At 57.8% G+C, this 13094-nt stretch overlaps 2 protein-coding genes across 9 annotated transcripts in view; one reads left to right on the top strand and one right to left on the bottom strand.

The window, feature by feature from the left end:
• LOC120854481 (aflatoxin B1 aldehyde reductase member 2-like) overlaps nucleotides 1–2128 on the bottom strand; it is a 28250-nt gene extending 26122 nt beyond the window's left edge. The window contains exon 1 of the mRNA XM_040228498.1: nucleotides 1778–2128. Within this exon, the coding sequence (XP_040084432.1) occupies nucleotides 1778–2105 (328 nt within the window). The 5' untranslated portion in view covers nucleotides 2106–2128. The remainder of the gene's footprint in view (nucleotides 1–1777) is intronic.
• A 158-nt stretch (nucleotides 2129–2286) lies between these two features.
• The window catches only part of SLC66A1 (solute carrier family 66 member 1), a 16539-nt gene continuing 5731 nt past the window's right edge, over nucleotides 2287–13094 (top strand). The window contains exons 1-4 of one of the 8 annotated variants that reach the window (XM_040229423.1): nucleotides 2306–2366; nucleotides 2455–3257; nucleotides 3789–4731; nucleotides 7672–7886. In XM_040229423.1, coding sequence (XP_040085357.1) covers nucleotides 4684–4731; nucleotides 7672–7886 — 263 coding nt within the window. In that variant the 5' untranslated portion in view covers nucleotides 2306–2366; nucleotides 2455–3257; nucleotides 3789–4683. The other 7 variants (XM_040229431.1, XM_040229425.1, XM_040229427.1 and 4 more) reach the window with 7 other exon arrangements.

The following is a 13094-nucleotide window of genomic DNA, read 5'->3' on the forward strand; positions in this document are numbered from 1 at the left end:
CCAAGAATTCGGGAAGAGACGCAGCTGCGGAACACGGCGCCAAGAATTCGGGAAGAGACGCAGCTGCGGAACACGGCGCCGGCAGGTCCATGTGAGAGAGAGGTAGAAGGCGAAACGAGCAGAAGGCAGTGGCAGTCGGCCTCTCCCTTCTAGACTCCTGGAAGCATGCACCCCCCCACCCCCAGCAGAACAAGAGAGTGCTCTGTCATGCAAGCAGCCTGGAAGTGCTGTGAAGAATGCCTTCTCTCTGGGCGTCTCTGGTGGCCCAGTGGGTAGGACTCCGCAGGGGCACGGGTTTTGATCCCTGGTTGGGAACTACCCAGGCCTCAGCCTCGCAATGCAACAAACAACGAAAATGGAAAGAATGCCAGCGCTCTGGATTCTGTCCTTTCCACACGTGGCAAAGGCAACTCGGTGGCTCAGAGGGGAGGACCAAGCCCCTCAGCTTCCAGTCCAGATTTTCTCCAGCCCCACATCTGTCGGTCCCCCTGCTGCATTCTTGGTGTGAACTTTGCCTGGGTCCAACGTGAGGACTTGGACTCAGTGAGCGCCTGGCCTCAAAGAAGGAAGCGGGGAAGGGCCGGAGGGAGAAAAACCAGTTCAGGAACCGATTTTCATTAGCCAAGGAAGGCAGCCAGGTGAGCTAGAGCGTGGGTCTGAGATGCACATTCCCAGTTCCTGCGGATCCACCAAGCTGTGAATCTAAGGCGAACCCAGAGGGCACCACCCACAAGGGCTGGGAAGGAAGAGCCTCAGGATGAAACAGAGGAGGCACGTCGAATGGCATTAGGCCGATGAGGGACCATCCCTCCACACACACACACATCACTCAAGCCACACCTGCCTCCAGGCCACCCTCCCACACACCAGGCTTGGCACAGCTATGCTCTCTGCCTCTCACGCCCCTTTCTCTCATTCTCTGCCCAGCAAACTACAACTGGTCCTCGATGGTCCAGCTCCAGGGCATTCTGAGCCTTTCTGAGGTCCTCCTCCTGGCCCCCTCATGCCTTCCTCCCTTAAAAGTGCTTCCTCTTCTAGGCTCCTCTGCCATCATTTGCTTCCGTCTTCCCTACTAGACGACGAGCTCCCTGGAGGCGGGTTATACCTCCATAAGAAGCTGGCACGGGGCTACAGAAGTGGACAGAAAGCCCTTACCCCCTCTCTCACACCTCCCCACTCTTCAGCCCACCACCCCTGCTCTCCCAGCCTCGCCAGGGGCGATGCTGCAGCTCTCAGTGGGAGAGCCAAGGGGTACTGCCAAATGAACGAAGTCTAGCGCCTGATGAAAAGAAAAGGGAACAGAAAAGGGAGCTCGAGGGGGCGCACCGGCAATGAAGGAAATGGGGAGGGGGCGTAGGCAGAGCGCCTGGGGACCGGTTACGCGCAGCTGGCAGCGTAGGAGGCGGGTTAGCGCACAGCTCTGGAGACCAGTGCCGCAAAGAGGAGCACCAAGAAAGCAAGAGACAGGAAAGCAAGGACTAGACTAAGCTCGGGTAAGACTCTGGGGCTACCGAGTTGCAACCCCAGAAGAGCGGAGGGGAAGGTGGTCCGGATAAAGCGCTCCAGCTGTCCGGACTGGATGCGCACGGAGCTCGAAGAGCGAGCGGGGGGTCCATAAAGCCGCGGGACGGCGAGGGGAGGTCGGCGCCCCGGGAGCGGACGGAGCTGCCGGCCCGGGCCGCTGCGGGGGTGTGGCTGGGTCGGGTTGGCGTCCTGCGCACAGATCCGCGCGGCACGCGGCTGGGTGAGGACAGGCGGTCAGGGCGCCGGGCGTTACCTGTGCAGCCGCTGCCGCCCAGCCCGAGCCCCAGGCCGCCCAGGATGCTCTCGGACCGGCCGTCGTTGTACATGAAGGCCGTGTCCAACTCAGCGTGGCCGCGCTCCAGGAAGGCGCGCACCGCCGCGGCGCTGGCGGGCGCGTCCATGCGGCGCCCCATCTCCATGGTGCCCAGCACGGTGGCGGGCCGGACCGGGGAGCCAGAGGAGGCCCGCGGGGACCGAGACATGGCGGCGGCGGCGGCGGCGGTGCGCGCCCGGGGCAGCTGGGGGCTGCGAGCACAGCGGACGGCGGCGCGGCCCACCGCGCGAGTCAAGGTCCTCAGCATGAAGCCGGCGCCTGCGCGCTCGGGCGCCTGCGGCCCCGCCCACCCACAGCTGGGGCGGGGCCCGTCGTAACCCCGCCCCTCCGCACGCCCGGCTCGCTGACCACGCCTCCAGGGACCGCCCCCGCCAGGAGCGCCGCTCGGGAGGCGGAGCCACGCAGCTCCGAGGCGGGGCGAGGCGGGACGGGGCGGGGCCTCTGATCAGCTGACCCAGGCAGAAGCCGGAGAATCGAGAAGCCGGGTGGTGCGGACGATCTAGACGCGGTAAGCCGAATTTGAGGCTAGGGCTGCGACGGGCCGGGGAGGGGACCCCGGGCCTTCGCTGCCATATCTTTCCAACACCTTCCTCCAGCCCCGGAACGGCCCTGGGAGCTGCTGCCCCCACCTTGGGACGCGAGATCCTGGAGCCAGGCTCTCTGGACTGGAATTGGCAGGCCCTCGGGGGCCCAGTTCCCCTCCCTCTCCCCCATCGGAAGCGACCATCACGACCTCTCCGGCCAGCGTTGCACAGAGATTAGGGTCTGGGTCCGTTGTTCATCTCCCGATCCCGGCCGACTGGTCCCTTTTATTCTGACGGCTTTGTTTTTCCCCCAGGGGAGGGGGCCTCGCGGCGAATGAGCGCTGACCCCAGCGGCTTCCCTATGATTATCTTCGCTAACAGGCGGCCCCGTGCTGGGCTGAGTCACTCGAAGGGAATTGTGACCGAGGACCTGGAAGGCTGGAATGGGTGGTAGCCTCTAGCCGAGACGCTCCTCCACTCAGACGCGCCCCAAGTCTGCAGGGAGCCTAGATTGCTCCCTGTTACCACATCCCTGGGACAGGTTTCCAGAGTGCCTACATGGGCAGTCTTCTTTCGGAAGTATGAGGGCTGGCGTGGTCTTGTCTATTCAGCGCTTGCTGAAGCCTGCTGTTTGCCAGGGACTCTGTGTGGGGGAGGGGAGTGCTTCCGCCAGAAGGGAATAACACCATCCCTCCTTATTCTACTGAGTGTTTAATCTGTGCCAGGCACCATTCTGATCGCTCTGCCTGGATTATTTCATGTAACTCTGCGGCTAGCCTCCCAGGTGGATACTTACATTATTCCCCATTTTACAGCCTGGGACTCTGAGGCCCAGTCACTTGCCCAGGAATTCTACTCTAGCAGTCGCCAGGCAGGTCAGTTCCAGAGAGCTTTCTTCTCAACCTATTAGCAGACGATTAGGTCTCCCTTCCTCCCTTTGTTTCTCTCCCTTTCTTGCTTCTTTCCTTCCTCTCTCTCTCTCCCACCCTCCCTCTCTGACTGTCTCTTGCTGTGTTTTGAACCTTTACTGTGCAGCTGTTGTATCTAGGGTCTAAGAATAAGTTTCCAACTAGGATGACAGAGAGGAGTGAGCTTAAAAGCGGTGGTCCCTGAGGACTGTGATGAACATTCTTCTGGCATGTGGAGGAGGGCAGGGGAAGAGATGACAGGTGCTGTCCAGCCACTCCTGTGAGGCCCGTCTGTATTGAGAGGACAGTTTAGAACTGGTCTTAGCGTCTTTTTATTATGCCCTTCAGGGTGAGGGAGAAGCCTGGGGGAGGAGACAGCCTAGACAGAAGTCTGGAGACTTGGGATGAGCCTCTGAAGCCCCTGGAGGGATAGGAGATGGGGAAGTCATCTGGAGTGCCCTGGGGCTCTGTCTCAAGGCATTTGAACTTATCTGGTAGATGAAGGCGGCTTCAGCGGTGAGCTCTCTGTGGCTCAGCTTGGGATCTGGAAGAGTTGCTTGGCTGTTGCAGGAGATGCCTTTTCCAGGGCTGCCATTCTCCAGATGTGATCGTGTACACAGAATCCGAGGGCTCAGACTCTGCTGGGGAAGCTTCTTACATCCCTGCTCCCCAGCCCAGCCCCACGGATCCTGAAGTTCAAGCATGCGGCCTTCATGCTCACAGGCACCCCTGATTGGCTATGCTTCAATAAAATTAAAAGCACCACCAACATCGATAAGGCACCCCTGAAGTACAGCTGCTAAAAAAAAAACCAAAAACCCTGTTGTGGTCCTCATCACACCTACAGACCTGGGCAACTTTTGTTTCAACCCTGGATATCCATTCATTCAGTGCTGTTGGCCAGAAGGTAGGCCCAGGCTGGCTTCCTACTTGGATCAGAATCTGTGAGTGACAGGCTCTATACGCAGCAGCCCTCAGGGGAAAGCACCTTCTGTTCGGGTCTCAGGTGTGTCTCAAATGTGTGTTTCCTGAGCCCAGAGCTGTACACAGCCCCGTGCATGAACAGGGGGCCACCCACCCAGGGCCCTGGGCCCTGTGAGCCAAAGTACATCCCTCAAGACACTCCTCCCTCCCTCACCAGGCATGTGTCCACCTTTTTAAAAAGAAATAATTTTATTGTTTTTTTGGCTGTGCTGGGTCTTCACTGTTAGGCCAGTGGAGGCCACCCTCTAGTTCCGGTGCTCGAGCTTCTCGTTGCAGTGGCCCCTCTTTTTCAGTTTGTTTGTTCTATTTGGCTCTGGCTGGTCTGGGTCTTCACTGCTGCTCAGAGGCTGTCTCTCACTGCAACAAACCGAGCGCAGGCTTGGTGGTTGTGCACGGCTTGGTCTGCGGCATGCGGGCTCTTCCTGGCCTGGGGATCGAACCCGTGTCTCCCGCATTGGTAGGTGGTTTTTTTTTTTTTTTTTTTTTTTTACCACTGAGCTGCCAGGGAAGCCCTCCATCTTCTTTCTTCCTAGGAGTGGATAGCCAATCCCTTTTCCAGCGGAATTTCCCAACCCCCGAATTGAACCCTGGTCTCCTGCATTGCAGGCAGATTCTTTACCAACAGAGCCAGCAGGGAAGCCCCTCTTTCTTCACTCACCTGGTGAAAAGATGGGGAGAGAGTGGCCGCGAGGCGCTTGAGATGCTAGTCTCTCATTCTCAGTCACTCCTGTGGCATCAGGCCCTGGGCTAAGAGCTTTGTGTGTGTGTTATCGGTACAGCAACTCCAGAGCATGAGCGTCGTTTTCCTCATTTTTTACCCAGACTCAGACAGTTACTTGCGCAAGGCCACTCAGCCTTGTCTTTAAATGAGGACAGTGTTCCCCTTGCAGAGAAGTTAATGAGGATGGTGGTGTCCTACCCTGATGACCTGTGGCGGTGTGTGGGTTCTATTGTACAAGAAGAGGGTGGAGGAGGCAATCCAGGGGTAGGATGGTTGGGGAGCAAAAGGATTGATTTTGAGGTGCGTTTGGCGCCGCATAGGCACCCTTCCTACCTGGACTGGGTGTCAACCTGGGGCGGCCATGCAGACGCTGGTGGCTGCATGTAAGATAGACGGCTCCAACCTCAGCTGTGTTGAAGGTCAAGGTGGGCCACTGAGGCACGGGAAGAGGCTTTCAGCCCCCCTTGCGGGGCCCCAGAGGGACTGCGGTGAGAACCAGCCAGGCAGTGACCTGCAGTGCCCTTACCCCCAGCTCCGGGGCCTGCTGGCAAGTCACATTAGCGCTGAGAGCCTGGAGCCTCCTGAGAAAAGCAGCGGACTCGCTTCCTTTCCCTGCCTGCTGCTCCCTGATTGCTGCGGCCTCAGCAGTTCCAGGGCCCAGCAGGGTATCTCAGCCCATTTGGGCCGCTGTAGCAAAGGACCATAGTCTGAGCGGCTTAGAAACAAACGTTGATGTCTTAGGGCTCTGGAGCCTGGGAAGCCCAAGGTCAGGGTGCTGGGAGAGTCAGTGTCTGTGAGGACCCACCGCTCACGGGCGGCCGCCTCCTCGCTGGCTCCTCAGCTGGCGGGAGGGGCAAGGGAGCTCCCTGGGGTCTTTTTTATTTTTTTTTAAATAAGGGCACTGATCCCATGCATGAGGGCTCTGTCTTCATGACCTAAATACTCCCCAAAGGCTGCACCTCGAAACACCATCGCCCTGCCGGGCAGGTTTCAACGCGTGAACTTGGGGGCAGGACATAGGACTGAGTCTGTAGCCTTGTCTACGGATGGCATTTTATGAGGCTCTTGGGCCTTCTCACACTGACAGGAACTGAAAGTGGCTAGAGAAGGCCTCCTCCTCGGTGAGGAAAGCCCCTCTGAGCGCAGTGAGAAAAGGGGAAGCCTGCCTTTGGCTGAAGGAGGCCCTGGGCAGCCCTGTCAGACCACATGAGGGTGCTGCTGTGCCCAGGGACAGAAGTATGGTGCCGGGAGCGCTTCCTGCCTGGGCGGCCCCGGCAAGTGGCTTTCCCAGGTCCTCATGGACGTATCAGTAGCCCCCACTTCATAGAGGTGTGGTGTGGTGTGTGTGTGTGTGTGTGTCTGTGTCTGTGTGTGTGTATACTCAGTTGCATCCGACTCTTTGTGACTCTGTGTGTGTAGTCTGCCAGGCTCCTCTGTCCGTGGGATTTTTCAGGTAAGAATACTGGAGTGGGTTGCCCTTTCCTCCTCCAGGGGATCTTCCCGACCCAGGGATTGAACCCGTGTCTCCTGTGTCTCCTGCACTGACAGGCGGGTTCTTTACCCGCTGAGCCATGAGGGAAGTTGGTGTGCAGCAAAATGCGGAAAAGCTTACGCGGTGCTGAGCACACAGCTGGCGAGCCACTCAGCGACCAGGGGCTGATCCTGCCCAGCAGAGACGCTCCGGCCACCCCGCCTCCTCTCCCTCCCCTGAGACTGTCACTTAAGCAGTGGCAGTCTGGGACAGACCCTGCCCTGGGACAGGCACCTGGAGGGGACTTCCCTACCCGCCCCTGCAGCCAGCCAGCTCCTGGCATTGGCGGCGGTTAAAACAGGGAAGTGGCTCCCGGCTCCTTGCCAGCAGATGCCCCTCACACGCGGGCTGCTGGGGAACGTGGCTTGGGAGCACCAAGCCTGAATTCCAGCCACCCGTGTAACCTGGACTCACCTGGTCCTCCGCTGCTTAGAGCATTGCTCCGACAACTATACTTTCTTTTTCTTTTTTTTTGGTTGCACCATGTGACTCTTGGGATAGTTCCCCGAGTCCTAAACCGCTGGATCAACAGGGAAGTCCCAGGACAGTCGTACTTTTTAATTTTTCTGGCCACGTGGCTTGCAGAACTTCCCTGACCAGGGATCAAACCCGGGCCCCCTGCACTGGAAGCATGGAGGCTTAGCCCCTGGGACCCTAGGGAAGTCCCTAGCCATACCTTAAACAAGAGGTTGTACCTAGAGCACCTGGTCTCAGCAGACCCTCGCAGCACGATTTACAAGAAGAAAAGGTTGGAAACTATGGAAACGTTCAAGAGTTAGAGCAAAGGTGGCATTGTTTGAGGGCTCCGTCCTCCCCGCTGGATTTATGAACTCACTGAACCCTCACGAGTGTATGGGGTGGAGGGAGGCATTGTCATCACCCCATCCTGCAGATGAGGAGACTGAGGCACGGCGAGGCAGAGTGGCTTGCCCGAAGTCACGGTGTCCACAGGCAGAGCGGGGACTCGCACTCACCTGTCTGACTGCAGAGCCAGTGTATGTCCACTTTGATCTCTGTCCTGACTGTGTCCTGGGGTTCAGGGGCTCCATCAGGGCCAGGCAGGAAGCCTGGGGTGGGCTTAGAGTGGCAGGACCATAGCGAGGACCGGACCTCCTGAGGCTGAAGGTTCCTCTCTTCTCCCGCAGAGCCGTCTCCTGCCTCAGCACAAGGCTCCCTCCCTTTATCCCTCTGCAGCCATGGTCTTGGTGAAGCTGGGCCCCGCCAACTTCTCCAGCTGCCCCAATGGCTCCAGCCAGTGGATATGGGACGTGCTCGGCGAGTGTGCCCAGGACGGCTGGGACAAGGCCAGCGTGGGCCTGGGCTTGCTCTCCATCCTCTGCTTTGCGGCATCCACTTTCCCGTGAGTAGCACCAGGGCTGGGTTGCACAGGGTGGGCAGGGGGCTGTCCCGAGAAGGGGCTGCCTGGCTGGCCCTGGGCCTCGCCAGACTCAGGCCACGTGGGCCCCCCCGCCCAGCCCCGCTCACTGACTTTCAGCCCCCCTGGAGGGCCCTGCAGCAAGCCCCTCTCTAGGCCTCACCCAGAGCTCAGCCATGCTGACACGCAGATGATAATCATACCACCTGTTCACTGAATTCCCCCATGTACCCAGCTCTTTTCTAAGAACCTGACGTATCTTCACCCTATTTAATCCTCATAAGCTGAAGCTCTGATACTTTGGCCACCTAATGTGAAGAGCCCGTTCATTGGATGAGTCTTCCCTGATGCTGGGAAAGACTGAAGGCAGGAGGAGAAGGGGGCAACAGAGGATGAGATGGTTGGATGGCATCACCAACTCCATGGACATGAGTTTGAGCAAGCTCCGGGAGTTGGTGATGGACAGGGAGGCCTGGCGCGCTGCAGTCCGTGGGGTCACAGAGAGTCGGACACAACTGAGCGACTGAACAACAGTCTCTGTAACCACCCTGTGAAATACGTACAGTTCCTCTCCAATCTTTACTGGAAACCCAGAGAGGTTAAGTAACTGGCTCTGAGTCGCACATCCAGTCAGAGAGGAGGCAAAGGAGTGGAGGACTTGGGTGCATCAGCTCGGCCTCTGTCCTGAGACCGTCTGGGGAGGGGCACGCCACGATTACAAAACAGCGTGGCCACTGCTGTGGTTGGGGACCACCAAGCCGGCGGGACCTGTAAGTCCCCTCACTGCCCTGGACCTCAGTTTTCTCGTTTGTAAAATGGGGAAACTGTTCCCTACCTCACAGGGCTGCTATGAGGATTGCCTTTACACACTGTGCGAGGGAGTAAGGGGGGCCGGGGGGGCAGGGAGGGGTGAGGTCAGCAAGGTCATCAAGGGCCCTGCAGGGTAAGAGCATTCTCCACCTTTAGGGCGTTTTATGATCTTTCTCCTCTGGTAGAAAGAGAAGTGGTTAAACGGAGAGATTGTTCATATACTGTGGAGTTCACCCATTTACGAGTATCCGTTCACGCCTTTAGTATCTGCAGAGCTGTGTGACCATCACCACAGTCCGTTTTAGAACATTTTCACCACCCTGCAGAGAAAGCCGGGAAGAAATGAACCGTTCCTCATTTCCCTCTAAAGCTCGCGGCCCAGCCTCCGCTCCACTCTGTCTCCAGACGCGCCTGTTCTGGACGCTTCACATGAGTAGCTCACGCCGTGGCGTGGACTTCTGCGGCTGGCCTCTTTGGCTCAGCACGCCTCCCGGGTTCATCCCTGTTGTATGTAGCAAGTGTCAGTACTTCATCGTTTTTTAAAAAATATTTATTTTTATTTTTTAAATTTATCTGACTGGCCGTGTTGGGTCTTAGTTGTGGTGCGTGAGCTTAGCTGCCCGACCAGGGATCAGACCCGCGCTCCCCTGCGTTGCCAAGCGGACCCTTAACCCCTGAACCACCAGGGAAGTCTTAGCACTTCACTCTGCTTCTCATCTGAACAGCAGTTTGTTTTATGTATATACGTTTTGTTCATTCGTCCATCCATTGATAGACACGTGGGTGATTTCTGCCTTTGGCCAGTATGATTGAGACCGCTCTGCAGGTTCCTGTATGAGTCCTCCTGGGACATGTGTGTCTGCTTCCCTTGGGTGTATGCCCAAGAGTATACGGGTATACTGGGTCACTTGGCGAGTGTGTTCAATCTGTGAAATGCGTTTTGTTTGTTTTTGGCTGTGCTGGGTCTTGGCCGCTGCGTGCAGCCTTTCTCTAGCTGTGGCGATTGGGGCTGCTCTAGTCCAGGTGCGTGGGCGTCTCATTGCAGTGGCTTCTCCTGTTAGACTGCGCAGGCCTAATCACCCCGCGGCGCGAGGAATCTTCCTGGACCGGGGGCCAAACCTGCGTCTCTTGCATTGGCAGGTGGGTTCTTAACTCCTGGGTCACCAGGGGAGTCCCGTGTTCAATCTTCTGAGGAGCTGCCAGACTGCGCTTCCAAAGCGGTCGCACCATTATCCGTTCCCACCCGCAGCATCGGAAGGCCCCAGTTCCTCTGAATCTCCATCAACACTTGTTATCATCTGTCTTTTTGATGATTGTCATCCTAGTGGGTGTGAAGTGGTATCTCACTGTAGTTCTGATTTGTGTTTCCCTGATGGCTGGTGATATTAAGTAGCTGTCCATGTACTTATTGACCACCTTCTGTTCTCTTTGGAAAAAGGTCTGTTCAGCTTCTTTGCCCACTTTTAGTTGGATTATTTGTCTTTTTGTGGTTGAGTTCTTTGTATATTCTACGCATACTTTGCAAAGGTTTTCTCCTGTTCTGTGGGTTGCCTTTTCACTCTCTGGATGGTGTCACGCGAAGCACAGAATTTCAAAAGTCTGATGATGTCCAGCTTGTCTAGTGTTTCTCCCGTTGCTCCTACTTTTGATGTGTACGCCTGTGCGCTGTGTGGCTTCAGTCCTGACTCTGTGACCCCGTGGACTGTAGGCCGCCAGGCTCCTCTGTCCATGGGCATTCTGCACCAAGAACACTAGAGTGGATTGCTGTGCCCTTCTCCAGGGGATCTTCCCCACCCAGGGATCGAACCCACGCCTCTTATGTTTCCTGCCCTGGCCGTGCTTTTGATGTAATTTCTAAAAAATGATGGCCTAATCCTGGTAAAGAACATTCACCCTTATCTTTTCTTGTAAGAGTTTCATATAGATTTCTCGAAGTCTGACACCAGTTCTGATGTGTGTCTTTTCCCCACACAGTCAAGCAGTCAGTTCTTACACTGTCTCCACCTGAAGACAGCGGCAGGTGCCACAGGTTAAGGACCAAGCCCGCCAAGTCCCAGAATAGTGCTCTCTTCTCCCCACTTCAGAGACCAGTCCAGCGTGTCCCCTGGGCTTCGGACCTCCCGCTGTGGATCGGGGCTTCCCCCACCCCTCCTCAGGCTTGATTAGTTTGCTGGAGAGGCTCATGGAACTCAGCGAAGTGATTTTTATAGAGGCTTTATTACCCAGTCATTGGTCATTAGTGACTGGGCTCACTCTGGAGCCTTTCTACCTTCTGGAGGTGGGTGAAGGGGGCAGGACAGCCCCCGCCCCGAGCCTGAAAGGCTGTCCTAACCATCTGATCACACAGTTGGTCCTTATCCTCAGGCAACCTAAAGGCTTTCCAAAAATCAACTCGTTAAGGCTACAAAAGACGACTCTCTCCCTGTCTCTCTCTTTTTCTCTCTTTCTCTCACCCCTTAGGACATTCCAGGGGTTTTAGTAGCTTTGTAGGGAGCAGGGAAGAAAACCAAATCTACATCTTTCTTGTTATAAACTATGGTATCACAGGTCAGCTCTTGATGCAGAGCTTTGGTTCAGCCTGAGCTGTATTTTGCATGTGGTGTGAGGTGGGGCCCAACCTCATTCCTTTGCACGTGGCGCCCAGTTGTCCCAGCACCACCATCACCCTCTGTCCCCGCATGCTGCTGGGAGCTCGACTTGTTTCTCACTCACCTGGTCCCAGCTGCCACTCCGGATGTGCCAAAAGAAGGCGGGGCTCCCGTTAGAGAAAGGGGGAGAGGGCCAGGGAAGGACTGGAGGCACAGAGGCTGCCTCGGAGGCTGTGCCACGTGCTGGGGGCAGCGGTGGGGTCAGGGCGGCCGGCGCGGTGGCCCTGAGGAGGCAAGCTGGCCGGAGCTGGATCCCGGTGGAGGGAAAAGCGGGGCTTCCCATCCTAGGGTGAGGGCGTCTCCAAAGCCACAAGGAGCGGGCTAAGACGTCTCCTTTCCAGCAGGACATGCTGCCAGCCTTGTGCCTGGCTGATTAACCAGGGACGGGGCATCAGAGGCCTGGGAGAAGCCCCAGGTGAGGACGGAAAGGCAGCCACCTGCCTGCTTCTCCTTGGGGCTCCGCCTCTCGTGAGAGTGACGGAACGGCCTGTCCCTGAGACGTACAGAGACTCAAGTCACTGTGTCCTGGGAGGGACTTTACTCGGGGCCGTGTCAAACTTACGGGCCTCCTCAGGGCCAGGCCTGTGCTGGACACGGTCCCGTCCCTCAGCAGGCTCGAGTCCGGCAGGAGGTGGCTGGCGCGGACAGCGCTCTCTTCTGAGAAGGGCCTGAGGAGGAACTGAAGTTTCCTGAAGGATGCACGGGAGGGCTGGTGGGCTGTCTGCTGAGGCGAAGTCTGGGGGAGGAGCGTGCAGAGGCGGGGGGCCTGCAGGCCTGGGGGCCCGGTCAGGATGTGCTCGGGAGGGCGGGGGTCCTTGCTGAAGACAGTGGGAGGCTCTGAAAGATTTTGGCAAGACGGGGGTTCTAGAAAGATCCTTGAGGGCTTCCCTGGCGGGTCCGGTGGTTAAGATCCGCCTTCCAGTGAGGAAGCCTGGGCTCGACCCCTGGTCAGGGAACTAAGATCCCACAGGCTGCGCAGTGTGACCAAAAAAATAAATAAAAATGAGAGAGAAAGAAAAGAAAGGTCCTTGAGGGGGAGGCTGGAACTGTGGGGCACGGGCTCGCAGAGGGTGGGGCGCTCGGCCGGAGGCGGCGGCAGCGGGGGGCGGGGGGGACCTGCTTTCTGTCTGCAGAAACAGACAGAAAGTGGCAGGTGGCCCTTCCGGAACGACTCAGAGCAGGGCTGGAGCCCGGGAGCTGGGGGGAGTCCTGGTTCCTGGACTTTCCACCCCCAGAGAGGCCCATCAGCGACAGGGACTTGACCCCTTGGCATCTGTAGTGAGACAGCCGCAGCCTCGCCCCTTCTCTGCTGCCCTTGATAACAGGTACAGGCGAGGTCTGGCCCATCTTATCATCCATCTCCCTGCAGATAGGGCGGCGGCCACAGCCATCCATCCTTCACGCCACCCCCCACCCCAGACCCCTCCATAGAAGGGAGAACCCTGGGTCTCCGGGACACAAAGCGTCGGGACCCTCTGAGCCCTGGTCCCAGTGAGAGCCTGCTCTGGGGGGAATCTGTACCCCACCTTGACTCCGGCAGGATGCACATCCCAGAGAGCTGGGCTGGAAGGGATTCCCCAGTGAGAAGCCCCGAAGGGCAAAAATGCCACCCAAGGGGGGTCGGTCCCCAGCGACCCCTGTGTGGCCGCGCCCCAGCCCTGGCCTCCCACATTTACCCTCCACGTGGTGTCACAGCTCTGAGCACACGTCTCCCTCCGCCCCCGCGACTCCCTCC

The sequence above is a fragment of the Oryx dammah genome, unplaced genomic scaffold, assembly GCF_014754425.2.
Source record: "Oryx dammah isolate SB20612 unplaced genomic scaffold, SCBI_Odam_1.1 HiC_scaffold_27, whole genome shotgun sequence".
Lineage (NCBI taxonomy): Eukaryota > Metazoa > Chordata > Mammalia > Artiodactyla > Bovidae > Oryx > Oryx dammah.